This window comes from Erythranthe guttata, chromosome 5 (assembly GCF_056151865.1).
Source record: "Erythranthe guttata isolate IM_541 chromosome 5, IM_541, whole genome shotgun sequence".
NCBI lineage: Eukaryota > Viridiplantae > Streptophyta > Magnoliopsida > Lamiales > Phrymaceae > Erythranthe > Erythranthe guttata.
Window position 1 is genome coordinate 17,820,496 of NC_142537.1, and position 27,909 is coordinate 17,848,404.

The window sequence follows — 27,909 nt, forward strand, 5'->3', positions numbered from 1 at the left end:
TTTTTGTTTATTCATTTTCGTATTTTTTCAGTATTTTAAGAATCTATTTGTGTCCATTATTTTCTACGTGATATTGAAAATTATGAATTTAAAAAAAAATCGGTCTCAATCATGTATAGACATCCATAGGAAACTATAGGAAACTGTAGTAATCCGTAGTAACCTGTAGTAATCCGTAGACATCTATGATAGCATATTCTTGAAACCCTAGTTTCTCCTTTTAACCCTAGCCGTCAGGCACTCATAGTAACCCATATACATCAAATCGAATTTTTCTGGATTCATCCCACCAAACCCTAGATCCACCCACCAAACCCTAGATCCGTGACGCCGAAGGCCACCCACCCCCATCCACACCTCTAAGGATACCACCACCCCACTCACGTTGCCATCACCTATCCGCGCATTACCGCACCACCAACACCATTCTCGAACTACGAGCGCCGCTGTTGGGCCAGCGTCACCCTCGAAGTCGCCTCCGCTACGCATTCCATTGCCGCTTCAGATCCACCGCCTCCACCATAGATCCGACGCGCCACCGCTACCCACTTCATCGGCGCCTTCACCATAGATTCACCGCAACCGCAGCCGCCGCCTTAATATTCAGATTTGCCCACTCCGCCGCCGCTTTCTCGTCCGCCGCCACCCCCGTTTGCTTCTCCAATCAAAAGACTAGTTCAAAGGGATAGAGAAAGGGAGAGAGAAAGAGAAAAAGAGAAAAAAATATGAGAGACAGAGAGAGAAAGAAAGAAAGCGATGGAGAGAGAGGGAGAGAAAATGAGAGAAATGAAGAGACGGGAGAGGGAGGGGATAGAGAGAGAATGAGGGGAGAAGAAATATAAATAAATTTAATTAAAAAAAAGTGAATGAATATGTAGATTAAAATATTTAGGTTAAAAGGGTAATTTAGGGATAAAAAATAATTAAGGATGTATGCGATATATTATTTCAAATTAAGAATTTAATTAAAAGATTGGATTTGAACTTGTTATTTAGTTCAAATTAAGTTTCATTTGAGGGGCTCTTAGCATATTACCCCAAAATAAAAAGCCTAAATTCCATTTTCCCTCTTTGTATTTTAGCTCGATATCACTTTACTTTCTTCTACGATCGATTACATCGTTTTGCCCCCCTTTACTTGAAAGCTTGTTTCACTGTGCCCCTCGCTGTTAATTTTCAGACCTTTGACCTTACCATCATTTGATCTGCGCTTGAAAATTACAAAAGAATCACCCCTCTCAGTTTAAATAATTATTAAAAAATTAAAAATAAATAAATTGTGGCTGGCGTCGTAGACTATGTTTTCTTGTTGTCTTGATTTTTTTTATTTTTTTTAATAATTATTTAAATTGAGAGATGTGGCGTTTTAGTAATTTCAAAGTTTAGATCAAACGGTGTTAATAATTCAAATGTCTAACAGCAAATAGCGAGGGCCAACAATTAATAGCGACGGCCACATTGAGACAATTTTTCAAGTGTAGTGGGAGAAATCGATGCAATCGAGAGTAAGAGGGGACAATTTTTTTGAGTGTAGTGGAGAAATAAATGCAATCGCGATTAAGAGGGGGTAAAGTGATTTCAAGGCAAAGTACAATGGGAAAGCGAAATATAAACAAATAAAAATAACACACACGATTCAACAGTTGTCCAGCCAAAGTAACACGTGTGAGGGAAACGTATCCAGAAAAACGACACGTGTGTATGCCAAGTCACCCCCACCGATCACCACCGCCATTAATACCAACGTGGCAAAAACCTCACACATATATGTATGTATGTATGTATGTATATCTAAATTCACCTTCTGCAACACCCAAAAATCCCACAATCAACCGCGTTAGAAAATAATATTCATTCAACCAAGGGAAGAAAAAATGGCAGGAACTGCAGACATGAACAAGAATACGGCCGGCGGCCACAACCCCATGGGCGGCGGAATACGGCGGAGTATGCCTTACAACCCATACGCCATGGCTGCCGCCGGCCTCGCCGTCGCCGGCGGGATCTGGTACTACTACGGCCAGAGGAGGCCCGAAGCTAGACGGGCGGCGGATCCAGACGACCTCCGCCACCGCAAGTAAACCGGAGCCGGATGCATCGGAGTTTTTGTTATATTGCTCTATTCTGAACTTAGGTAGCCTGTTTTTCAATCTATGCATACATATATATGTATGTACATCTTTCGTTTTCGCTGTTTTTTTTTTTTTTTTTTTTTAATTTTATTTTTTTTTCCTGAATTATTTATTATAAGTTAGGGTTATATATATGGTTTGTGGCAGTTTAAATATGATGTGGTCTTTTACTTAAACTAAAATCCAACTAAAGTTCGAAATCGAAACTTATTTTCCGATTTTTTCAGAATTTTGTTAGAATTGATTTAGTTGGCCTATTTATAAGAAATCAAGCGCCAGCATTCGTACAACTTAACCTCGATTCGGATTTCAGCCCGGCCAAACTAACCGATTATCTATATTGTTTTTTAGTCGTTTCAAGATTTTTTTTCGGTTATTTTTCGGTGCAAGAATAACTATATTTTTAATTTATACGAACGAAAGAATCAAACTATAATTAATTTTACAAACTCCACTTGATTAAAATAGTGATGTCTCAATTTATGTGAAAATGTATACTTTCAATTTGCAGTGAGGTCATAGTAATAGTAGTATTAGAATTAGTGTTAATATTTTTAAACCATGCATATTCCATTTTTTCAAATTACATCCGTGCATCTCACGGGTTAAAATACTAGTGTCGCATAATCTTGTATGTTTATTTTTTGTGTTGGCAAACGAAATAAAAACAATGTCATATTAATTTGTATGTTTGTCTTCCAACACCTCACAAACACTTCCCGAACATTCAAGTGGGGCGTCGGCAAATAATATGCATTAGGGCGCCGAGTTTTGGTCCCCACGAAAATCGTTCGACACTGAAGTCAAACTCGAAAAAAGTAGAGAATCTTGAGAATACATAAAAAAAAATGATTGAATAAATCAATTCACACCCTCTAATGATAACCTAACTTATATATGGGTAGGATTAATTTAAGGCAATCTCAAATTTTTTTTAAGAGCAAGACCTTACTTCATGCAAGAACAAAATATAAATAAATTTACTAAGAGCAAGACTGAAAATTATAAATATAACTTCAATATTGATTTTGATATTATTAATTTAAAAAAAGGTCAAAAAAGACCTAATTGCTATTGCAAGAAAAAGAAAAAACAAGAAACTGAAAAACGAGAAGGAATGCTCTAGTGATATAAGAGAAGAACACAAGGCGAGAAAAATTGCCACTGTTCTCCGCCGCCCAACCGCCGGTGCTTGAAGAGGAAGAGAAGAAGAAGATAGAGAAAGGAGGAAGGAGAAGAAGAAGAAGAAGAAGAAGAAGAAGAAGAAAAAAGAGAAAGGAGAAAATTCGATCTGTACATGTTGATTTTTTTTGAAAAATCGATATTTACATGTCGATTTTTTGACAAAAAATCTAGGTGTTGACTTTTTGGCGAAAAATCAACATCTAGAGTTGATGTCATTTTTTTTCCTAAAAAATCAACGTATAAATGTCGAATTTTGTGACAAAAATCGACATGTATATGTCGAATTACGACTGCACGGTTTCTTTTTTGAAAACTTAAAAAATCGATCACCTAACTATAAAAATACATTCATTGATAGTTTGTTTTCTACCTTTTCTATAGAATTCTCCATATTGATGTCTCGTGACGCCATAATGTTATCTATTTACATGTTTTAGTAAGATTAGGAGGTTTTGGGTGTTGGAAATTTTTGGAGAAGATGAAGAAATTTTTATTGAAGAATTTGTGTGAAATGAGTTTGTGAGGAAGATAAAATGGGTTTTGCTGGTGTGGTATTGCACAAAGAAAATTGTGGAAATTTGTAATTGTGATATTTGTATTCTAATAAGGATATAATAGTCTTTTAGTAATTTATTTGGTGAAAAATTAGATTTGGTCTTCCCCTAAGCAATTTTTGCGATTGCACCTTATTTAATTATGCCCAAAAGTAACTGGACTTCATAAGTTAGGCCCAGAAATAAATTCGACCTTATAATATAACTTGGCGTCAACTGTGAGAATTGAGAAAGCCAATGGGCCAAAAGTAATATAATCAGAAACTTTGAGGGTGCAACTGCAATTTTCCACAGCATTCGAGTTTCTCTTTGCCGAACCCCATTATAGAACTCAGAGTGAGCCGCAAGAGAAAACTCAGGCAAATACACTTAACACACCCAAATTACAGACACTAATTCTTCTTACAGAAATGCAGAAACTCAAATTTCTCGTGCCGATTAGCCGCTGTTTACATAGGAATGGCTTTGTTAGAAGCTTTTCTGCTCTCCCCAGTTATACCCAACCCGATTATCTCCAAGAAGAAGAGGTACAGTTTCTCAATCTTTACTTTTTTATTTTATTTAATTATCTCATGTGGTTAAAGTCTTACATTTATCTCGTATGTTTGATAATCATGAAAGAGTAAATGTATTTGGGATCAGCCATTTTAAAATTTCACTTCATGAAATTCGTTTGTGTAGGTTTTTTGAAGTAAATTTGCCTTTTTTTTTTTTATTTACGAACTTGCAATGAAATTTGAAGGGAACCCAGATTGAATTTCTGAATTAAATGCCCCCAATTTGTTTTTGAATTTTTAATTGCAGGTTTTAGTGGAAGGTAGGGCTAATTCGAGAAAGGCGATTCTAAATAGACCGTCTTCACTCAATGCTGTCACTGCTTCTATGGTAAGTACCGTGTTCGTTGTTCCGTTTTTCGCTGATTTTTCGATTTTGTAAAAGTCGAATAAAATCCTTATTTCGAGATTTTCCGTTGTTTAGCTTTCCGGGTTGTTGATTAAACTAATCGATTCATATTTATAATAATTCTGCAATGTTGCTAGGCTGCTCGGTTAAACAGATTATACGAGTCTTGGGAGGAAAACTCGGATATAGGGTTTGTCATGATGAAGGTAACTTTACCGTATTACGATTTCACCTCCACCGTACGATGATTCTCTTTCCTCGTCTGAAAATTTGATCTTTCATCTTAAAGGGGGGTAGTCAAGGAGCATTCTGCTCTGGCACAGACGTTGTTGCACTGTATCGGCTGCTTAATGAAGGTCGGTACTCGTAAAAATTGCTGTTTGCCTACTTCTATCGTAAAATTTTGGACCGTTCGAAATCGAGGCTTGATTGAAGAAGCACAATGGTTAATTTTGTTTAATAGTATGCGTTTATTCTTTCAACTAGTGAGCATTAGCTGCTTTTTATTGACACGGTATAAAAGAAAAGAAACGGTAAACTGATTCAGCCTTTCGATTCCATGATGAACTTGAATAAATACTAGGTTTCAATAATCGGCTGTAGATGGTCGCGAGAGTGGTGGAATGTGATTTTTCTTACGCTTTTCGTGGATTATTTATTTAATATAATTTTGCAGGGAAGACTGAGGAATGCAAAGCATTCTTCGAGAGCTTGTACAAGTTCGTCTATGTTTTGGGAACATATCTTAAGCCACACGTGAGTTTGTTTATCACTTACTTTAGCTAAATCATTCAATAGTAAAATTTATTGGGTTTCGGGTTTTGGGTTTCGGGTTTCGATTTCGGTTTCGGTTGATTTTTTTTTCAAGAGTTGTTACTTAAGCTAAATCATTTGTCGGTAATTTGTGATAAGCGCAGGTGGCTATAATGGATGGTGTTGTAATGGGAGGCGGGGCAGGTATTTCACTTCCCGGGATGTTTCGCGTTGTAACTGATAAAACCGTATGATATTTGCTCTCTCAATCGTATCCTTTTTATCAAACTTCATTTTCACTTCCATTAATTTTAAATAGAATCTCAACTTAAATTCGGGCTTATAATTTTTTTTCCATTAAATTTGGGATCTGTGGGACACACTTAGAATTGAAGTTTCTTGCGAATTGCTGCAGGTTTTCTCGTCTCCCGAGGTTCAAATAGGGTTTCATCCCGATGTAGGGGCTTCATATTATCTCTCTCGTCTCCCTGGATATTTAGGTACGATTTTTATTGCATTATTATTAAGTATAAACGTCTAATTTAGGAAATAATATATAAGTGAAATTGTCGATATCGAACTTTTATGCAGGTGAATATTTAGCTCTTACGGGAGAAAAGATAAACGGTGCTGAAATGATGGCATGTGGTCTCGCTACACATTATTCATTGAAGGAAGTTCGTCTTCCAATATCACCCTATATCTCGTTTATTTATTTATATATTTATTTTTTTAACGAACATTTTCACATTTTTTTAACGAACATTTTCACTGATTCATTTTTCCCTAACAGAAACTTCCTTGGATTGAAGAACGCCTCGGTAGTTTAATAACCGACGATCGCTCTGTAATTGAATCTTCTCTTGCTCAGTACGGTAGCTTAGTCTACCCCGATGGAACTAGTGTTCTTCACGAGTAATATTTTTTTCTTTACTTCTGCTTTATTTTAATTAAGTATTTTGGACAATGTTTTTTTAATGATGATTGACTATCGATCCACTTTTCGTTTTGGTGATTCAGGATTAAAAAAATCGACTCGTATTTCTGCTATGATACTGTGGAAGAAATTGTCGAAGCTTTAGTGAGTTTCTTTATTTAAAAGAAAATTCGTGTTCTTGATTTCCTTTTGGTATAATTTAAAAATGTATGTACCGATTTTCTCCGGTAGGAAAACAAGGCAGCTGAATCTGGTGATAAATGGTACGCTACGGTGTTAAACAAAATTAAAGAAGCTTCTCCGTTGAGCTTGAAAGTGACTTTACAATCGGTAAGTTCTAGAAGTTGCTTATGCTATCATAGAAGCTTCTATTTGGTTTTAAAAAACTCGAGATATTTAACCCTTTTTTTTTTTTGGTACGTGCCAAATTTAAAGATTCGAGAAGGTAGATTTCAGACACTTGACCAGTGCCTGGCTAGGGAGTACCGTACGTCTCTGAAATTTATATCCAATAAAGTCTCGAATGACTTTAGTGAGGTACCTTCTTATACTCCTTCGGTGCCAAATTATATTGTCGTTTTCGATAATTATTATTTTTTTTTTCAAATTATTTGTCATTTTATAATTCCAATGATTCATTTATTGCACACGATGGGCAAATTATGCCCTTGCTATTCTTAGTTCGTCGAGGAGATAATTAATGATGAAACAATTAATAAGAAGGGTATTTTAGTCATTTACATTTTTTTTTAATTCAAAACCTTGATTCATGCATATTTATTAGTGTTCTTAATACGTGAGCGCTATCCCAAAACGACAAATAGTTGGAGTAACTTTTATTCAATTTTAGAGGAACTTTATTTCAATATTCAAGATCGCTTATTCACGCATTTTGTAGGGTGTGCGCGCAAGATTAGTTGATAAGGATTTCGCTCCAAAGGTACGTTTTTTATGTTCTAGAAGTTCCTCTTTTTCGGGGAAAAAAAAAACTAAAAAAACAGGTTTTTAATAATTTGGTTATCGTATTTGAATATTCAGTGGGGTCCACCAAAGCTGGACGACGTAAGCGATGACATGGTTGCCTCGTTTTTCGCTCCGCTCGGCGAAGTGGAACCGGAGTTGAACTTGCCTGTTTCAGTACGAGAGCCAGATGTTTGATGAGTACTAGTTTCTAAACGAAAAAAATATCGGAGATTTTTGAAGCTCCGTTTCGTTTTTTAATCGTAAGGCAAGAAATGCTTTATATTTTTTTTTCTCCATTTGCGACTTTTCGGAGAAGTACTGCCTAATGTCATAGATTTTCTTTTTGACTTCGTTTTTTCAAATTTTTGTAGCTGAGTTGCTTGAGCAGTAGTCTTATTCTTCGTTTGTTTTTTCTTTTAATTTAATTTAATTTTATTTGTTTTTTCTAGAAACATCTAGAAAGTGTATTGAAAGGGGTTGTTTGGTGAACAATTGACTAAACACTAAAGTCACTTCAAAACTATTTGAACAACAAATAATTTACTACAGCTCAATTATTTGTGTGGTGATATTATTAAATAGCTAATAAGTGTTCCATAAATATAATAATTAATATTCTTCATTGTGAAGTAATTAATGGCAAGAATTTGTTATTATTTTTTGTTCGTTATTATTCATATTTTGGTTTGATTTTGGAAATGAATTTAATTATAGGGTAAATTACTGTCGACTACCTGAGGTAAGGTCAAATTACGAAAAAATCTTTTAAGTTTAGGTAATTACAACTCTTAAACTATGAATCTTCTTACTCGTCCACCATTATGGTGTTAAATTCAATAGAATCTTGTACATTTTGCGGAATGTTGTTTAGTTTGTAGTTGTTCAATGCAAAAATGCAGTTATGATTTGATATTTTCAAGGCAATAGACGTATTTTATGATCATCTTGTTTTCGAAATGTGATGCTCGAATAGGGTAAAACTTGTACAAACTAGGGGTGTAAACGAGCTGAGCTCGAGCCGAGCTCGCCTCTTTTGGCTGGCTCGAGCTCGAGCTCGAGTTTATTTTGTCGAGCTCGAGCTCGAGCCCATTGTCTTTTTTTTTTTTTTTTTTTTTTTTTTAAATATTTTTTTAATTATTATTTTATTATTAAAAATTATTTAAAAAAATAAAAAATAAAAACTAAATTGTAATTATATATATTTTTAATATTTGTATTTATTTCTATAATATTTTACATTATTATACATTATTTAAATAAAAATAACATATAAAAAATAAAAAAAATAATAAAAAAATAATAATAAATCCGGCTCGCGAGCCGGCTCGCGAGCTCATGAACAACTGAAAACCGGCTCGAGCTCGGCTCATCAGAAAGCTCGAGCTCGCGAGCTCGAGCTCGAGCTCGAAAATCTCGAGTTCGAGTTCGAGCTTTTTACGAGCCGGCTCTTCGAGCTCACGAGTCGGCTCGGCTCGTTTACACCCCTAGTACAAACTGGAGAATATTTTACATAGTATAGAATATCCTACTAAATTTGACACTACAAGAGCAGATGTGTAAGAAGATTTATAGTTGCGGGATGGTTGTAACTTGTAATAGGCCAAACATGAAGAATTTTTTCTTAATTTGACTACATCAGAGACGTCGTAATTTACCCTCTTAACTTTATCATGATTTTTATAATTTTAGTGAAATCAAAAGCCCATTATAAGTTTGTGCTTCAAATATATTAAAATTAAAGGCAATTATAACCATCCATTAACTATAAATTTTCTTACACGTCCATCATTGTGGTTTTAAATTTAGTGGAACTTTCTAGACTATATGGAATATCCTCAATTTTGTACCTATTTTATCACATTCATCGTTCATGCTCAACATTATGAAGCAAGATGATCATAAAACGTATTTTTTCGCTTGTATATATCATATTGCGGTACATCAAAAACTGTATTTTTGCAAAAAATGAGTACAAACTAGAGAGCATTACACGAAATCTAGATGATTACGTTGAATTTGATACCATAAAGGTGTGAGGTATAAGAAATTCAGTTGAAGGGGGTAAATGTAAATATGCAAACAAGAGGAGGTTGTTTGTAATTTTGACAATACCTCAGGGGTGATTGTAATTTACCCTAACTGCCAACAGCTTTACCGGGACGACGTTTTCACACTGCGTGCAAAAACGACACCGTATCTTTTGCCCTAACTTTCCTTTCGTCCCCAAATTTCCATAACCGAATTTAGATTTTCGACTACAATGATCTGAGGCTCAGTTGCAGAGTGGAGTATTTATTGGCTGAATTAACTTCCGATTCCATTGAAATGCACGGTATGTTAACTGCGCCTTCTTAGACTTGCAATTTCAGTACTGCTTTTCTGCGAACTGCGATCCTTTTATTATTATTATTTATTTTAATTTTTTTTAAATAATGTGGGATAACGAAGAATTTGGATGAAGGGATTAATGATATATTTGCAGTTTGATTTTGAATTGTGATGAAATTTGTGATATTTCTGTTTGTGTGTTTCGTTCTTAAGCTGGAAACCAAAAATTACAGTAAAAATTAAAATAAATAAATTGAGATTGAAATGTGGATAGAACTCACTCTATTTGATGTTCGGATATTACACAAGAAAGCCAACTGAAAATATTACAACATAAACAAACCTTTTATTTCCTTAAAAAAACAATTAATAAATAGTTGTAAAATAAAAAAAATAGTAGTTTTATCTCCTCTGGAAGTTGAATGCTCTGATAGAATAGGCGAAGATGAAAGTGAAAAGCACAACGAATCCGAGAAGTATACCCGCAACCATTCCAAGCATGTCGTACTCGAACCCGTAATAATCCTTCAAGAACTGTTCAACCGTAACTCCACTATCCATTGGTTCCTGAATTTTTCCAAATTGTGACACTAACAATCCGTACAGAGTGTAAGCCAACGGTGTTGCCCAATAGTACCATCTCCACCATATAGGGATTCTCTGTCATATTTTATTACACGTGTTAGTAGATTAATTTTATGCTGTAATAGTAATAAAAAAAAATGTGTCGTCGAATGAAACTTACTGGTCGTGGTACAATGAATCCCGAGAAAAGATTCCATAGCGAGTAGAAAAAAGTAGCGACAATGGCGGCAATGTTGTGGTTCGGTGTGACAGCTACAGTCATCATTCCGTATAGGACAAAGTACAGTAACGAGAAGAACATGAAATACATGAACCAGAAGAATTTCTCGGCTGTCCAGTCGAATCCCATCATTGAGTAGACTATCACACCGTAGATTAGCGATTGGACGAATACGTATGGGATTTCGATGAGAAACTGCACACGTTGAAATAATTTTTTAGATTTAAAGATCACAGTAGAGTTTCTTTTCTCTTTTTTTTTTTTTGGTTTTATTTTTTTGTCATACACTGACCTGTGAGAATGCGTATGGTAAAGCTGAATACATTCCAGCTGCTCTTTCTCGATAAAAGACGGTTCTTTCAATCGCTACCACAGGTTGTACCGTGGAGCCGTATTGGAACCCTAGAAAGAGAATAGAAGTGTACATAGAACCCATTGCATTTGACAGATCTTGTTGAGTTTTCCTGCAAGTTTTCATTATTTATTACGAAAAAATTAGTTAGGGCGAGATTTTTCGACATGTTTGAATATATATATATATATTTTTTTTACTTACCATTTAGATCCCAAGTCCCAAAAGATAGTTCCGAATGTAACAGCTATGAGTGTCGTGAACACGAATCGAACCGCCGTGTAAGGTGGATTCCTCCAGTACGACCAGTGTTGTTTCCAAAGGCAAGCAATGCATTGAGTGAGAAAAGATTGTGAATATTTAGTCGGGTAAAAAAGATCCTTTGTGCCTGGCTGAGGAACGCTTAATTCCTTGATTAGTGCCTTGTTCCGTCTGTAATTAGTTTAAGATTATAAGCATTATCTAAAAAACATTGATAATTATTTATTTAATCTATGGAGGAAAAATCGACTGACGTGTAGAGTTCGGAGTTTCTATAGTGGTCAGTAAAGTCGACACCCAAGACAAGTTCTTGGGCAGAAGTAGTGACTTCGAGCATCCATGTTGCTGGATTGTAACCGTCTTTAATCTTCGGTACTCCTTCGATTGATTCAAAGTATTTGATCAAATGGATCGATTGACGACCCAATGGCCCCACGTATATTTCTTTTCCTCCCCTTTTCATCAAAAATAGCTGCATAAAAATCATCTTATCTTTAGTAACTCATATATGCACAGAACTTAATTTGTCGCACAGAATTTATTGCATTTAATACCGTTGTGTTTTATCGAATTGCTAATATGTTTGTAAGAATTTTGCTAAAAAAAAAATAGAATCATAGGGTTTTTTTTTTGTTTGGCACAGACCCCCTAAATAGTGAATTTTTAGGGAGCAATTTGCTAAGACAATTAAATCGTCAGGGAGTTTTTTGCTATTAAAATAATACGGAGGTGCTGAATGCAAAAAAAAAGTGTGTTGTGATCTAGCTTTTTACCTCATCGAATGCGTCGAATATGTCAATGCTAGGCTGATGAATAGTGCACACAACTGTTCTGCCCGTATTTACGGTGTTTCTAACAGTTCTCATTACTATAGCAGCAGCTCTTGCATCGAGACCAGAAGTTGGTTCGTCCATAAAAATAATCGAAGGGTTCGCCACAAGCTCTACTGCTATGGTAAGCCTTTTCCTCTGCTCAGTCGAAAGCCCAGTTACTCCGGGCAATCCAACTAACGAACCTCTCAGCGGTGTAAGTTCCACTAGTTCCATCACCTCCTCAATAAACGTCTATAATAATAAAATTAAATTAAAAAAAATAATTTAATAATAGTAGTGAAGTTTCGTTATAGAGTGGCGTAATCGAAGTATATTTTACCTTTCTTGTTTCTGCGTCGACATCTGAAGGCAGTCTCAACCAAGCTGAGTAAACGAGGGACTCGTAAACTGTGACATTGGGAGAATGAATATCGTTTTGTTCACAATATCCGGATATTCTTGCAAATGTTGACTGATTCTTCGGGTAACCAGAAATTGTGATATTTCCTTCGATATATCCACCTGTCTTTCTGCCAGCTAGGACGTCCATTAACGTTGTTTTCCCGGCCCCACTTACTCCCATGAGAGCTGTAAGCACACCTGGCCTGAATGCTCCACTCACACCCTTTAAAAGCTCGAGTTTGTCCTCTGCCGCGCCTTGCGCTTTCATTTCCTGCAATTTTTCGTACGAGATTAGTTTGCGTGATTGTTCTATACTTGAAACGGGTTTTTATTTATTATTAACGTACAGCTGGCATGTCGACGGAGTATGTGATGTCATCAAAGGTGAGAGAATGGGGTTCGAAGGGAAGAATCATTCCTCTCTTTTGGTTTGCATTGGCTTCAATTGCGTCTGTTCTTGTGGATGAAGAACCGGAAGAGAGGCCTTGAGCTGAAACTCGGCGTACAGAGGCTTCTTCGTTTTCTTCAGGTAATACAGCTTGAGTTTTATCGAAAGCTGCAATGTTTAGTTTTTTTACATGTAAATATTAATAAATTAAGTAAAAAAATATTAGAAAAAGAAACAAGGAAAAAAAAAAAAAAACGTTTACGGTCGAGAAATGTGAGAGATAAAAGGTAAAAGATGTTGAATAGAATAATGAAACCGAATGTCGCCCCTGCTCCAATCCAGAACCAATATGCTTGAGGAAAGAAGCCTCGAGATTCCATCACCAGAACTCCTAATTTCGTTCCGTTTACCAACTATAAAACGGTAGCGTTCTTGATTAGATTTAAAAGTTCAGAAAAAAAAAAGGATCGAGAAAGAGTTTTTTCGACTTACTTTGCTCCAGCTATGCCCTGTGAATTCATTAACGATAATTGCATTCTGAGCATACATCATAGGAGATGACCAAAATGCCCATATCCACCATTTCTTTACATCCTCTGCCGTAACCAAAAAACAAAAACGAGTGTCATGAAACATGAAAAACCGTGCTATTAATTACATAAGATAGATTTATTTATCAATTTTCTTTTTCTTCTGTACCTCGTGCTAGGACAATTCCACCTAGAGCGAAAAGCATGAGCAGGGCAAACAAGCCGAATGTGTTTGCAACAATCATATTTCTACCAGCTGCACCGATGAATCTGAACAGTGCCCCTGCTGACTGATTCACGAGTAAAAGTAGCAAGTATTGCTTCAACAACCTTCCCACATTCGGATCAAATCCAATCACGTAGTAAGTGAGAAACGTCCAAATAGCAACCTCAACAAACGTGATGGGTATTTTCAATATCCAAGAAGGAAGTGCGTACGCCCACGGAGGAAAGAAGAACATATCCCGTTGCTTATAGAAAACGGGAAGCTTATAAATAGTCATTGCAAGCTCCGACATTCCGTTAAACATGACCATAGTTACGGTGAAGAAAAGTGCACCCGTATATATCCCTCCATCGGCTATAGTATCTCTTTTCATCTCCGTTCGCAGAAAAATAGTGATGGCTATGAGTGCCATCACCGTAAGTTGGAAGATCTTGAAGAAGTAAACGAACGAGTTTCTCTTCATCAGCAAGTATTCTCGGTCACTGCACGCTTTTAGGAGCTCCTTTTCACCCAGGCCGTATTTTTTCGTGGTCAACGCGGCTGGATGACTTTTAGTCTTGTCGTACGGAATTGCCAGCTCATCGCCGACTCGTCGGCCAACGGCGGACGATTGGAAGGCCTCTGCGAATTCGCTGACGGGGACAAATTGGTAGGGCTCGTCTTTTCTCGACCAGTATTGTTGTTGATCTTTCTTCGATGTCACCTGCATATAGATTAATTTTGTATTAGAAAATTTGCTAACTAAATGATGCGTTTTTAGGGGTTAATTTGCGAATAAAATTGAATTATACGGGTCGTTTTGCTAATATTTATAATATGTGGAGTTTTTGACAATTAGATTATTGGTTTTTTTTTTTTTTTTTTTTTTGGTTTTTTGTTTTTGCTTACCTCTTGTAGGAAATCGGCTACTCCTTTTCTTGCCGGGCATTTGAAACCCATGGACTCGAAAAACTCGAGCACATTTTCTCGTGGGCCCTGATAAACGATCCGACCGTCGGCTAAGAGCACGATGTCATCGAAAAGATCGTAAGTCTCAGGTGCTGGCTGGAGCAGTGAGATAAACGCGGTTCCTTTCATAATGTGTACGTATTGTCGAAGCATGTTGACTATTTGGAAAGTCGTCGAACTATCTAATCCGGTCGATATTTCGTCCATGAAAAGTGCCTTTGCTGGTCCAACCAGCATTTCTCCTGTGATTATTTTTTCCATAAAATTAATCAGTATTTGTTTAAATTCATTTATTATTTATTTATTTTAAGTAATCTTACCGGTTGTGACACGCTTTTTCTGTCCACCAGAAATACCTCGTACCATTTCATCTCCGACTAAAGTGTCGGCACAAATGTCGAGCCCAAGAACCTGGTAAGTTAAAAACAGGATTTATTTAGAACTTTTTGGTGTTGAAAGTGTCGGTTTTATCGAAATTCTCGATTTTTTTTTATAGAAGTTTGTAATTAATACCTTGAGAACGTAATCTGTGACTACATTTGCTTCATCTCCTTCAGTAGCTGCAGCCTACATTTATTGGAAATTGCAAATATAAATCAATTAAATATAATTAGTATCTAGACGAATAATTATACATACATTTATTTTTAGTATTTATATACATATATATTTATACATATAATTATTGTACCTTCATATAGATATCAACGTCGCGATCTGGTTTAATGTTTGCTGCTTTCTCCCTCCTCGACAATTCCGCCAGCATCTCTGTGAAAACATTTCAGAACTAATTATTAAATTATCGAACGAATTATTTAGTACACTTTTATCCAGTGGAGATCGGAACTAATTAAAAAAAAACAGTAACATAAGTAATTGTAGACTAACCGAATTTGGAGCCAACACCTTGGCATCGAGCCGAAAAGGCCAAAGTTTCTCTAACAGTCATTTCTCCGATATGAAGATCGTGTTGACTTATATACGCTGCTGTTCTTTGTGGTACAAATTCTTCTAGCGTGTGCCCATTGTAAGTCACCCTCCCCGAAACCTATTAATAAAAATTTAATTTCATTTATTAGAAATGAGTAACCGGAAAAGATAAAAATTGAAAAAAAAAATTTGGTATTTACTTGAAGAGATGGGTCGAGCTTTCCGGCCAAAGCGAGCAACAAAGTGGATTTGCCGGAACTTGGAGGACCTAAAAGCAAAGTCATCCTGCATGGTTTGATGGTTCCACTCACATCTTTAAGGATTGTAAATGGCTTCTTTCTACTTGGAAGTATGTGTAGTGAGTTCAATATTCCCTACAAATAAAAAATATTCACAATCGTAATTATTACGAATTTGTTCTCTTCGTTTCTTTTTAAGTGTACGTGTTATGGTGACGAACGTCGAAAAAAAAGTTATTTTTATTTTATTTTAATTAATTACCTCAATCGTGTTGATGTTGGCGTTAATGAAAGTAGGCAAAGCCCTACTTTGGCCATATGCTTCTGCACCGATATTCAGATGCTCGTATCTCACTTCAATCGTCGGTATATCAATCCCGACTCTGCGAAAAAAACAACGAACACGAAAAAACATTATTACAAATTCATTATATATAAAAAAGAACCTTAAAGAAAAAGAAAAAAAGAAAAAGAAAAAGCCACCTGTCGATTCGATTTCTGAGCTTCAAAAGAAACTTTTCGTTATCATCTTCAACGGTGTTAACGAGGCGTTCGACCAAACTCCTCTTATCTTCAACACCAAGGTCGTTGACGTCGATTTCGTTAGCGCCTTTCGATCCGAAGAGAAGCCCTTTTCGGAGACGATCGAAAGTCGGGAGCTTCTCGAGGGCAGCCCATTTCAAAGCTTCTTCGTCGTCTTCTTCCCGAGAAGATCGAGAGAATACCTCCATGCCCGTGTTTCTCCATATGCTTGAGCTGTTTGCTCTGAAACTACCTCCTGCTTTGTACACGTCACCACTTGTATCCATTTCTTTTTTTTATTCTTTAATCAGACCATAAAATGCAGCTGCAGCAAAACAAGAAAATTTAAAGAACTATCTATATATCGAATGGGTGTAAGAGATTTTCCAAGAATGCAAGCGCAAAAGAATCAGTTTGTTTGTTTTGTTTATGCTGGGAATTAATTGTTATATATATACATATATATATATATATATATATATATATATATATATATATATATATATATATATATATATATATATATATATATATATATGTGTGTGTGTGTGTGTTGTGAAAATTCAAAGGTGGCGCTGAAACTTCCATTCCACGTTTGACCTTTCTCGTTTAGAAAATTAGGGTGGAAAAGAGAAATTCCAACTTTGAACACACACACTACTACAATTGCCTTGTGCATTCCTTTTTTTTATTTTTATTTTTATTTTTATTTTTATTTTACTGTGGTATGAAATAAACTTAACTCGAGATTAGTGGCGCGCGGAGTCAGCATAAGTCCTAGGGGGCTACGGCCCCCAATATTTCTCAATTTTTCTTAACTCTATGATAGAAATATAATTTTTTTAATGTATAATAGCATTAACGGTCTTCCAATCAAAAAACTTTACGAATTTAAAATTCTGGATCTGTTAGTCCTCGAGATATTTTTTTTTATTATTATTATTTATTTATTTATTTGTTGCATGTATACGTGCGAAATATCAATATTCGAGAAGGTAAATTTCAGACAGTTGACCAGTCTCTGAAATTTACAACCAACTACCAAGTCTCGAATTATTTTAGTGAGGGAACCTTCTTATATATATATAACTTAATTTCAAGTGGTGGTTATTATGGGCAATTTATTCCAATTTAAATCCATTTTTCTAAAAAAATTTACAAAAAATTCAAGCGAAATTCTAAAGGTGCAAATGACTAAAATACCCTCTCACATTTTAAAATATTTTAATTTTGACCCCAATTTCACCAGATATTTACTTTTAATTCTTAACTCAATTTTAACTCAAATTTTGACCGTCGTGTTGACTTTTTTTTTTTTGAAAACTTTTTTTCCGACAACGTCGCTCACCGTCGTCGGCGGTCAACGCAGGTCTCCGGCGACGTTGATATTTTTATTTTCTTTTTTGAAATTTGTTTTCTTTTCCCACATTTTTCTGTCCCGGTAAAATAATAAATTATTGTGGTTGACAACAAAATTAGTTGTATTTTGGTTTAACACAGCAATATTGTTATATTATTACCAACATAGTAAACTATAATATTAACACAAAAAAATCACTATGTTATAAATTATTATTTGATACATAATACTATAATATTAACCTGTCAACAATGGCAAATAAAATAAAATGCTACAAAAAAATATATTATTGTGTATAGAATTTTATCATTCATATACAGTATACACACATACATATACATATACATATACATACACATTGGTGTGTGTAGATCAGCGATTAAAATCCACAAAATATAATTTTAACGGGACTTAACATAGAAATAAAATAAACCATCTTTTTATATGACTTATAACTTATAAGTTTTTCTCCATAAATTTAATCAAAGAGCAACACTTTTTGATATTTATAATTTTGTGAACATTTTACAAGATTTAAAAAAAAAATAAAACAATTATAAACTTGGAAAACATCTTCCACCGAGAAATAATTATAAACGACGTCGTATATCGTGCCCTAACTTCCCTTTCGTCCCCAAATTTCCATTACTGAATTAAGGTTTCCGTTACAATGATCTGAGGCACAGTCACAATATTTGATCGTTGCGTTTACTTCCGAATTCACGGTATGTTAACTCCGTCTTCTTAGACTTGCAATTTAAGCATTGCTTTTCTGCGATCTTTTCTTTTTTCTTTCAATAATGTGTTTGGGTTCTGTTGTGAGATAACGACGAATTTAGATCGAGGGGTTTCATGATTGATTGTGATGAATTTTGCTGCATTTATGTTTCTGCATTTAGAAAAAATAAAAAAGGTAAATTACGGTAGAGATAAGGTCAAATTACGAAAATAGCCCTCATGTTTGGGTAACTACAAACACGCCCGTCAACTATGAGTTTTCTTACACATTCATCCTTATGGTGTCAAACTCAATAGAATATTCTAGATTATGTGGAATGTTTTCTAGTTTGTACTCGTTTTGTGCAACAATATGTAGTTTCTGGTGCACCATAATCTGATATATACAAACCAATAGACAAATCTTACGATCATCTTTTTGATAATGTGTAGCTCGAATGGGGTAAAACGGATACAAACTGAAGAATATTCCACATAATCTAGAAGATTCCACTAAATTTGACACCGCAATGGTAGACGTGTAAGAAGATTCATAGTAGACGGCTGGTTGTAATTACCCCAATAGGAGGGGTATTTTTGTAATTTGACCTTAGCTCAGTAGGTGGCCGTAATTTTCCCTTAAAAATGGTAGATATTGTGATGTGTTTTCATTCTTGAGGTAAAAAACAGAATAAATTTTTGTGATATCTATAAACTATGGAGGAAACTTTGTAGTAGTAAAGACTTGTATTTGAAAAATGTATAGGACTCACTCTCTTAGATATTCTAATATTACATAAGAAAGCCAACTTAATATTACAACTTCAGCAAACCTTTAATTTCCCTAAAATCAAATAATTAAATAGTAGAAAAAAATTGAAAAAAACTAGAGTAGTTTTATCTCCTCTGGAAGTTGAATGCTCGGATAGAATAGGCGAAGATGAAAGTGAAAAGCACAACAAATCCGAGAAGTATACCCGCAACCATTCCAAGCATGTCGTACTCGAACCCGTAATAATCCTTCAAGAACTGTTCAACCGTAACTCCACTATCCATTGGTTCCTGAATTTTTCCAAATTGAGTCACTAACAACCCGTACAGAGTGTAAGACAATGGTGTCGCCCAATAGTACCATCTCCACCAAATAGGGATTCTCTGTCGTATTTTATCACACGTGTTAGTGAATCAATTTTACGCGGTAATAAAAAAAATGTGTTGCTAACATAGAAGAAAGGAAACTTACTGGTCGTGGGATGATAAATCCCGAGAAAAGATTCCATAGCGAGTAGAAGAAAGAAGAAATGATGGCGGCAATGTTGTGGTTTGGTGTCACAGCTACAGTCATCATTCCGTATAGGACAAAGTACAGTAACGAGAAGAACATGAAATATATGAACCAGAAGAATTTCTCGGCCGTCCAGTCGAATCCCATCATTGAGTAGACTATCACACCGTAGATTAGCGATTGTACGAATACGTAAGGAATTTCGATGAGAAACTGCACGCGTTGAAATTTAAATAGACTGTTAAGTAATTCCGAATTTTCGATAACTTTTTTATTGAAAGATTAAAGTAGGGACTGCTCTTTTTTTTTTCTTTTTTGGTGTCGTCACACACTCACCTGTGAGAATGCGTATGGTAAAGCTGAATACATCCCAGCTGCTCTTTCTCGATAAAAGACGGTTCTTTCAATGGCTACTACAGGTTGTACCGTGGAACCGTATTGGAACCCTAAAAAGAGAATAGAGGTGTACATAGAACCCATTGCATTGGACAGATCTTGTTGAGTTTTCCTGCAATCACGAAAAAATATTTGTTAGGGCGAGATTTTTCGACATGTCGAAATTTTTTGTGTTTTTTTTTTGTTTTTTTTGTTGACTTACCATTTAGATCCCAAGTCCCAAAAGATCGTTCCGAATACAAGGGCTATGAATGTTGTGAACACGAATCTAACCGCCGTGTAAGGTGGGTTCCTCCAGTAAGACCAGTGTTGTTTCCAAAGGCAAGCAACGCATTGCATGAAAAAAGATTGGGAATATTTCGTCGGGTAAAAAAGATCCTTTGTGCCTGGTTGAGGGACGCTTAATTCCTTGATTAGGGCCTTGTTCCGTCTGTAATTAATTCAATTCGAGATTTATTAGCATTTATACTCGTAATTTTTTTTTAATAGATGGAGGAAAAATGAACTCACGTGTAGAGATCGGAGTTTCTGTAGTGGTCAGTAAAGTCGACACCCAAGACGAGTTCTTGCGCAGAAGTAGTGACTTCCAACATCCATGTTGCTGGATTGTAACCGTCTTTAATCTTCGGTACTCCTTCGATTGATTCAAAGTATTTGATCAAATGGATCGATTGACGACCCAATGGCCCCACGTATATTTCTTTTCCTCCCCTTTTCATCAAAAATAGCTGCCAAAAAAATAAAAATTCATCTCATCTTTAGTATAACTTATATATGCACAGATGAGAGAGTTTATAGCATTTAGTACCCATGTGTATAGGGATTTTTTTTGTTTTTAAAATAACACGGGGGTGCTGTACGCAATAAACCCGAAAAATTAAAAATTAAATATTGTGTTGTGATCTAGCTTTTTTACCTCGTCGAATGCTTCGAATATGTCGATGCTAGGCTGATGGATAGTGCACACAACTGTTCTTCCCGTGTTTACGGTATTTCTAACAGTTCTCATTACTATAGCAGCAGCTCTTGCATCGAGACCAGAAGTTGGTTCGTCCATAAAAATAATCGAAGGGTTCGCCACAAGCTCTACTGCTATCGTAAGCCTTTTCCTCTGCTCAGTCGAAAGCCCGGTTACTCCGGGCAATCCAACTAACGAACCTCTCAACGGAGTAAGTTCCACTAGTTCCATCACCTCCTCAATAAACGTCTATAATAATAAAATTAAATAAAAAAAAATTAATAATTTAATAATAGTAGTGAAGTTTCGTTATAGAGTGGCGTAATCGCAGTATATTTTACCTTTCTTGTTTCTGCGTCGACATCCGAAGGCAGTCTCAACCAAGCCGAGTAAACGAGGGACTCGTAAACTGTGACATTGGGAGAATGAATATCGTTTTGTTCACAATATCCGGATATTCTTGCAAATGTTGACTGATTCTTCGGGTAACCAGAAATTGTGATATTTCCTTCGATATATCCACCTGTCTTTCTGCCAGCTAGGACGTCCATTAACGTTGTTTTCCCGGCCCCACTTACTCCCATGAGAGCTGTAAGCACACCTGGCCTGAAAGCTCCACTCACACCCTTTAAAAGTTCGAGTTTGTCTTCTGTCGCACCTTGCGTTTTCATTTCCTGCAATTTTACGTACGAGATTAGTTTGCATGATTATACTTAAAAATGGGAAATTTTTTTTTATTTTTTTTTACATACAGCTGGCATGTCGACGGAATATGTGATGTCATCGAAGGTTAGAGAATGGGGTTCGAAGGGAAGAATCATTCCTCTCTTGCGGTTTGCATTGGCTTCGATTGCGTCTGTTCTTGTGGATGAAGAACCGGAAGACATGCTTCTTCGTCTGATCGCGTTGCCTTGAGCTGAAACAGGGTAATCTTCGGTGTCTTGAGGTAATACAGCTTGAGTTTTATCGAAAGCTGCAACGTATGGTTTTTTATATGTTAAAGATTGATAAATTAATTTTAAAAATAATATATTAAAAAAAAATGAAAAACTTACGGTCGAGATATGTGAGAGCTAAAAGATAGAGGATGTTGAATAGAAAAATGAAACCGAATGTTGCCCCTGTTCCAATCCAGTACCAATACGGTTGAGGAAAGAAGCCTCGAGATTCCATCACTAGAACTCCTAATTTCGTTCCGTTTACCAACTATAAAAAACGGTAACATTCTTGATTAGATTTTTCGAGAAAAATAAAAAAAAAAATTAAAAAGCTCGATGCTTCGACTTACTTTGCTCCACTGATGCCCTGTGAATTCATTAACGATAATTGCATTCTGAGCGTACATCAAAGGAGATGACCAAAATGCCCATATCCACCATTTCATTACATCCTCTGCCATAACCAAAAAACAAAATCGAGTGTCATGAAACAGTGTTATTTATTAAATGACGACTTTTTATTTATTTTTCTTTCGTACCTCGTGCTAGGACAACTCCACCTAGCGCGAAAAGCATGAGCAAGGCAAACAAGCCGAACGTGTTTGCGACGATCATATTTCTACCAGCTGCACCGATGAATCTGAACAGTGCCCCTGCTGACTGATTCACAAGTAAAAGTAGCAAGTATTGCTTCAACAACCTTCCGACGTTCGGATCGAATCCGATCACGTAGTAAGTGAGAAACGTCCAAATAGCAACCTCAACGAACGTAATGGGTATTTTCAATATCCAAGAAGGAATAGCGTAGGCCCACGGAGGAAAGAAGAACATATCCCGTTGCTTATAGAAAACGGGAAGCTTATAAATAGTCATTGCAAGCTCCGACATTCCGTTAAACATGACCATAATTACGGTGAAGAAAAGTGCACCGATATATATCCCTCCATCGGCTATAGTATCTCTTTTCATCTCCGTTCGAAGAAAAATAGTGATGGCTATGAATGCCATCACCGTAAGTTGAAAGATCTTGAAGAAGTAGACGAACGAGTTTCTCTTCATCAACAAGTACTCTCGGTCACTGCACGCTTTCAGGAGCTCCTTTTCGCCCAGGCCGTACTTTTTCGTGGTCAATGCAGCCGGATGACTTTTAGTCTTGTCGTACGGAATTGCCAGCTCGTCGCCGGCTCGTCGGCCCACAGCGGACGATTGGAAGGCCTCTGCGAATTCGCTGACGGGGACAAATTGGTAAGGCTCGTCTTTTCTCGACCAATATTGCTGTTGATCTTTCTTCGATGTCACCTGCATATGGATCAATTTGTATCTTTCATTAGAAAATTACAACCATTTAAAAGACTTTATATATTAGATGAGTTTGTTGCATTCAAATTGCTAAAATATTAGCAGCAAAACCCCAATGATTCATTTTTTCTTAGCACAAAACCCACTAATTGATGCGTTTTCAGGGGGTAATTTGCTAATAAAATTGAATTACTGGGGTACTTTTGCTAATATTTATAACACGTGGAGTTTTTGACAATCATAGTAAACAGATGGGTGTTGTATGCAATTAACCCGCTATTCGATTTTCTGTTTTTGTTTTGCTTACCTCTTGCAAGAAATCAGCCACTCCTTTTCTTGCGGGGCATTTGAAACCCATGGACTCGAAAAAGTCGAGCACGTTTTCTCGTGGGCCCTGATAAACGATCCGACCGTCGGCTAAGAGCACGATGTCATCGAAAAGATCGTACGTCTCAGGCGCTGGCTGGAGCAATGAGATAAACGCGGTTCCTTTCATAATGTGTACGTATTGTCGAAGCATGTTGACTATTTGGAAAGTCGTCGAACTGTCTAATCCGGTCGATATTTCGTCCATGAAAAGTGCCTTTGCTGGTCCAACCAGCATTTCTCCTGTTATTTTTTTTTATTTTTTTTCATATAATAAATCAGTATTTGTTTAAATCCATTTATTATTATTGTGTTTTTTTTAAGTAATCTTACCGGTCGTGACACGCTTTTTCTGTCCACCGGAAATACCCCGTACCATTTCATCTCCGACTAAAGTGTCGGCACAAATATCGAGCCCAAGAACCTGGTAAGAAAAATAGGATTTATTTAGAATTTTTTTAGTGTTGGTTTTATTGAAATTTTAGATTTTTTTTTATTTATTTTTAGAAGTTTGTAATTAATACCTTGAGAACATAATCTGTGACTACATTTGCTTCATCTCCTTCAGTAGCAGCAGCCTACATTTATTGAAAATTGCAAATATTAGCTAATATTAAATATATATCAAATAATATAACCTGGTACTATTATTTTTACTTTAAATAAATAGATTTTCTCCATTATTTATATCTTAGATATTTAATTTATTATTAATCAAATTGTAAAATAATCAAAATAAGCAAACCCTAAAAGAATCTTGAAAATCAGCATCTTCAAATTGGATGCTGTCTTTTTTTAGTTTTGGACACAGTGACAAGTACAGGCTGTCTATTCAAACCTTGTTTGACCTTATAGTTGACCATATTTATTTTTGTGCCCTAATTAATTACTAGTCCCTATTAATAATAAATAATTTATTTTTGTACAGTTTGGCCAAAATAGTGCAACTCCACCACGAGGCATAGTGATACTAATTAATACCAATTACCTAACTACTAGGCTCTAATTGTAGTGTAGTTATTTAATGAGCATTTAATTTAATTATGTACGAATGTAAAAATAAGACGTAACAACTTATTACTCTTTAAAACAGCCTATCAGATGTAACACTTTATCAATTGTTTAAAATAAATTTAGCCAAACGGGTTCTGTATTTTAATATCTACTTTATTTTATTAATTTCATTTTCAATTTTAATCATAGTTAAAACTTGACCATAACACCCAACACTAGGGGCCCCCGTGACAAAATAATTTAATAAAGACAAAATAGAGGAAGTCATTTTCTTGGAAAGGACTTTCTCGTAATTAAAAATAACATTATCTTTTTCCGCTAATCAATTACTAAAAATACTAGTTTGAAAATTGCACAATATTTATAGCCGCCATCAATACGGCGTCACTTTCAATCACGAATAATTATACATATAAATATTATTTATATATACATATAATTATTTATTATTGTATGTAATGTTACCTTCATATAAATATCCACGTCACGATCTGGTTTAATATTTGCTGCTTTCTCTCTCCTCGACAATTCCGCCAGCATCTCTGTGTAAACAGTTCAGAACTAACCATTACTATTACACTAAATTCGAGGGGCCTAAATGCAATAAAAACAAATTCTAGGGAGCCGTTAATATTATATACAATTTTTTTTATAAACTAATTTCGAGGGACTAAATGCAATAAAAACAAATTCTAGGGAGCCGTTAATGCTATTATATACGATTTTTTTTATATATATCTATAGAAAATAATAGGAATTGAGAAATGTTGGGGGCCATGGCCCCCAACCCCATACTATATATAACCGATTTAAAGAAAAAAACATAAGTAATTGTAGACTAACCGAATTTGGAGCCAACGCCTTGGCATCGAGCTGAAAAGGCCAAAGTTTCTCGAACAGTCATTTCTCCGATATGAAGATCGTGTTGACTTATGTACGCTGCGGTTCTTTGTGGTACAAATTCTTCTAGTGTGTGCCCGTTGTAAGTCACCCTCCCCGAAAACTAGTGAATTCAATATATAAATTAAATTAGAAATTACGTCGATTTTTACGTAATCAAAAGAAAAGGATCGAAATATTTGTATAATTTTACTTGAAGAGTTGGGTCGAGCTTTCCGGCCAAAGCGAGCAACAAAGTGGATTTGCCGGAACTTGGAGGACCTAAAAGCAAAGTCATCCTACATGGTTTGATGATTCCACTCACATCTTTAAGGATTGTAAATGGCTTCTTTCTACTTGGAAGTATGTGTAGTGAGTTCAATATTCCCTACAAATAAAATTAATATTAAAAAAAATATTCACAATCTTAATTATTATTATTCTCTTCGTTTCTTTTTAAATGACACGATTATAAGCGAAAAAAATCATTATTTGACAAAATTAACTCTGTGAAAATCATCGTTCACGGATTAAAATAAAAAAATCAATAAACATGCATGAATTATGCCAGAAAAACCTAAAAAATCATCAAAAAAACATGTCACTAATTGTATGTCAAGTAACTCTCTTTCAATAAATTAATTGTTGACTAAGGTTCTTTTATTGAAAAAAAAAAGTTTGCAATTAATGCTTCATTGCAATTCAAAAGCGACTAATAATTCAGATAAAAAAAAAACAAACAAATAATATGCGAATGAGGGCATATTTGTCATTTTAACTTGTAGAATAAAGTTCGACACAAACAAATTCGTCTAAAATTCAAATTAATTAACGCACACATAAATATGAAATAATCTTTTCCTTACTAAAACAGCAAAACTTCACTTAAAAATAAATTATTTTTTATTTTATTTATAATTAATTAATTTTAAATTAATTACCTCAATCGTGTTAATATTGGCATTAACAAAAGTAGGCAAAGCCCTACTTTGCCCATATGCTTCTGCACCAATATTCAAATGCTCATATCTCACTTCAATCGTCGGTATATCAATCCCAACTCTGCAATTAATTAAAAATTAAAAACATTATTACAAAAAAAAAAAAAAAAAAAATCATTAACCAAAAAAAAAAGAAAAAAAAAAGCCACCTGTCAATTCGATTTCTGAGCTTCAAAAGAAACTTCTCATTATCATCTTCAACGGTATTAACGAGACGTTCGACCAAGCTCCTCTTATCTTCAACTCCGAGATCGTTGACGTCGATTTCGTTGGCGCCTTTCGATCCGAAGAGAAGCCCTTTTCGGAGACGATCGAAAGTCGGGAGCTTCTCGAGGGCAGCCCATTTCAAAGCTTCTTCGTCGTCTTCTTCTCGAGAGGATCGAGAGAATACCTCCATGCCCGTGTTTCTCCATATGCTTGAGCTGTTTGCTCTGAAACTACCTCCTGCTTTGTACACGTCACCACTTGTATCCATTTCTTTCAAGAATGGAGGGAGAGAAATATTGAAAGAATATGTTATTAGTGTTTTTTGTTTGTGTTGGGGATTATTTTGTTTATATATAGGTGTATGTATGGGTTGGGGTGTATTATTATTATTATTAGGGTAAATTACAATCGACTCCCTGAGGTATGGTCAAATTACGAAAACGCCCTCTTGTTTGGGTAATTACAACCAACTCCCTAAACTATAAGTCTTCTTACACGTCCAACCTTGCGGTATTAAATTTAGTGGGAATCTTCTAGTTTATATGGAATATTCTCAATTTTGTACCCGTTTTATCCCATTTGAGATCAACATTTTGAAGCAAGATGATCATATATAAGATCTGTTTTTTGGCTTGTATATATCAGATTGTGGTGCATGCATTTTTGCATAATTCCACGGAATCTAGAAGATTATGTTGAATTTGACACCGTAAGGGTGGACGTGTAAGAAGATTCATAATTGAGGGGATAGTTGTAATTATCCAAATATTAGAGGTTTTTTTGTAATTTGACCGTACTTATAGGGTCTTCATTATTATTATTATTATTATTTACTTTTTTATTTTAATTTGGGTTGAAAATTCTAAGTTAGCTGAAGCTTCTTACACCTTTGACCTTCTTATTTTTTTAAAAGAATACCAATGTTGAACACAAACACTACTACATACACTTGCCTCGTTGATTCCTTTATTTATTGTTTTATGAAATATTTTTTTATTTAAAAATATTAAAATATTAAATATAAAATATAGAAAAAGTACTAAATACATTTGACAAAAGGTTTAGATTTCAAATAAAAACGTGTAATTAATTAATAAATTAAAAGCAAAACCCAATTCAAGAAAATTACAGCTGTAACAAGTAAGGGAAAAAAAATTCTTATAGAAGAATCCCAGTTAAACCTCTTAAATTAATACAGTTAAATTAATAAAATTTTATTAATTTATTGAAATATTAAACTATCAAATTAAAAGTTTGATATCTTTTTACCGAGTCGGGATCAGAATTTATGCAATGTTACTAATTGATATGCCTAATTG

General features: G+C 35.1%; 3 protein-coding genes and 2 long non-coding RNA genes across 5 annotated transcripts; 3 read left to right on the plus strand and 2 right to left on the minus strand.

Moving 5' to 3' along the window:
- Positions 1 to 4,077: 4,077 nt before the first annotated feature.
- LOC105967244 (small ribosomal subunit protein mS47) lies at positions 4,078 to 7,981 on the plus strand. Its single transcript, XM_012991844.2, has 14 exons — positions 4,078 to 4,398; positions 4,676 to 4,756; positions 4,912 to 4,980; positions 5,064 to 5,130; positions 5,451 to 5,530; positions 5,692 to 5,775; positions 5,943 to 6,027; positions 6,119 to 6,204; positions 6,321 to 6,442; positions 6,548 to 6,608; positions 6,696 to 6,794; positions 6,900 to 7,001; positions 7,363 to 7,404; positions 7,503 to 7,981. Exons 1-14 carry the CDS (start codon positions 4,282 to 4,284, stop codon positions 7,620 to 7,622), a joined length of 1,215 nt encoding a protein of 404 aa, XP_012847298.2. The 5' UTR covers positions 4,078 to 4,281; the 3' UTR covers positions 7,623 to 7,981.
- A 1,623-nt stretch (positions 7,982 to 9,604) lies between these two features.
- On the plus strand, positions 9,605 to 14,368 carry LOC105967091 (uncharacterized). The gene is made up of 3 exons (XR_016031183.1): positions 9,605 to 9,759; positions 12,737 to 12,916; positions 13,485 to 14,368. It is a non-coding gene; the product is annotated as an uncharacterized LOC105967091 (long non-coding RNA).
- On the minus strand, positions 10,023 to 16,615 carry LOC105967089 (pleiotropic drug resistance protein 1). Its single transcript, XM_012991649.2, has 19 exons — positions 16,132 to 16,615; positions 15,911 to 16,031; positions 15,610 to 15,783; positions 15,368 to 15,527; positions 15,171 to 15,247; positions 14,993 to 15,046; positions 14,800 to 14,890; positions 14,420 to 14,721; positions 13,475 to 14,234; positions 13,268 to 13,371; positions 13,038 to 13,188; positions 12,735 to 12,943; positions 12,326 to 12,658; positions 11,947 to 12,237; positions 11,428 to 11,645; positions 11,117 to 11,344; positions 10,853 to 11,024; positions 10,501 to 10,755; positions 10,023 to 10,415 (listed from the first exon to the last, which is right to left on the minus strand). Exons 1-19 carry the CDS (start codon positions 16,455 to 16,457, stop codon positions 10,158 to 10,160), a joined length of 4,284 nt encoding a protein of 1,427 aa, XP_012847103.2. The 5' UTR covers positions 16,458 to 16,615; the 3' UTR covers positions 10,023 to 10,157.
- On the plus strand, positions 14,475 to 15,026 carry LOC148770822 (uncharacterized). The gene is made up of 2 exons (XR_016031184.1): positions 14,475 to 14,613; positions 14,830 to 15,026. It is a non-coding gene; the product is annotated as an uncharacterized LOC148770822 (long non-coding RNA).
- A 2,360-nt stretch (positions 16,616 to 18,975) lies between the features above and the next one.
- Positions 18,976 to 27,071, minus strand: LOC105967088 (pleiotropic drug resistance protein 1). The gene is made up of 19 exons (XM_012991648.2): positions 26,533 to 27,071; positions 26,324 to 26,444; positions 25,597 to 25,770; positions 25,347 to 25,506; positions 24,969 to 25,045; positions 24,014 to 24,067; positions 23,823 to 23,913; positions 23,431 to 23,732; positions 22,364 to 23,123; positions 22,175 to 22,278; positions 21,942 to 22,092; positions 21,639 to 21,859; positions 21,228 to 21,560; positions 20,845 to 21,135; positions 20,439 to 20,656; positions 20,131 to 20,358; positions 19,869 to 20,040; positions 19,491 to 19,745; positions 18,976 to 19,402 (listed from the first exon to the last, which is right to left on the minus strand). Exons 1-19 carry the CDS (start codon positions 26,856 to 26,858, stop codon positions 19,145 to 19,147), a joined length of 4,296 nt encoding a protein of 1,431 aa, XP_012847102.2. The 5' UTR covers positions 26,859 to 27,071; the 3' UTR covers positions 18,976 to 19,144.
- Positions 27,072 to 27,909: the final 838 nt, after the last annotated feature.

Coding starts and splice junctions, on each gene's coding strand:
- LOC105967244 (XM_012991844.2), top strand. CDS start 4,282: ATGCAGAAACTCAAATTTCTCGTGCCGATTAGCCGCTGTTTACATAGG. Junction 5,531..5,691: donor GAACATATCTTAAGCCACAC/GTGAGTTTGTTT, acceptor TGATAAGCGCAG/GTGGCTATAATGGATGGTGT. Junction 6,609..6,695: donor AAGAAATTGTCGAAGCTTTA/GTGAGTTTCTTT, acceptor TTTCTCCGGTAG/GAAAACAAGGCAGCTGAATC.
- LOC105967089 (XM_012991649.2), bottom strand. CDS start 16,457: ATGGATACAAGTGGTGACGTGTACAAAGCAGGAGGTAGTTTCAGAGCA. Junction 12,944..13,037: donor ATCTCTCACATTTCTCGACC/GTAAACGTTTTT, acceptor TAAACATTGCAG/CTTTCGATAAAACTCAAGCT. Junction 12,659..12,734: donor ACTCCGTCGACATGCCAGCT/GTACGTTAATAA, acceptor GAAAAATTGCAG/GAAATGAAAGCGCAAGGCGC.
- LOC105967088 (XM_012991648.2), bottom strand. CDS start 26,858: ATGGATACAAGTGGTGACGTGTACAAAGCAGGAGGTAGTTTCAGAGCA. Junction 23,733..23,822: donor GAAAAAGCGTGTCACGACCG/GTAAGATTACTT, acceptor AAAAAATAACAG/GAGAAATGCTGGTTGGACCA. Junction 21,561..21,638: donor ATTCCGTCGACATGCCAGCT/GTATGTAAAAAA, acceptor GTAAAATTGCAG/GAAATGAAAACGCAAGGTGC.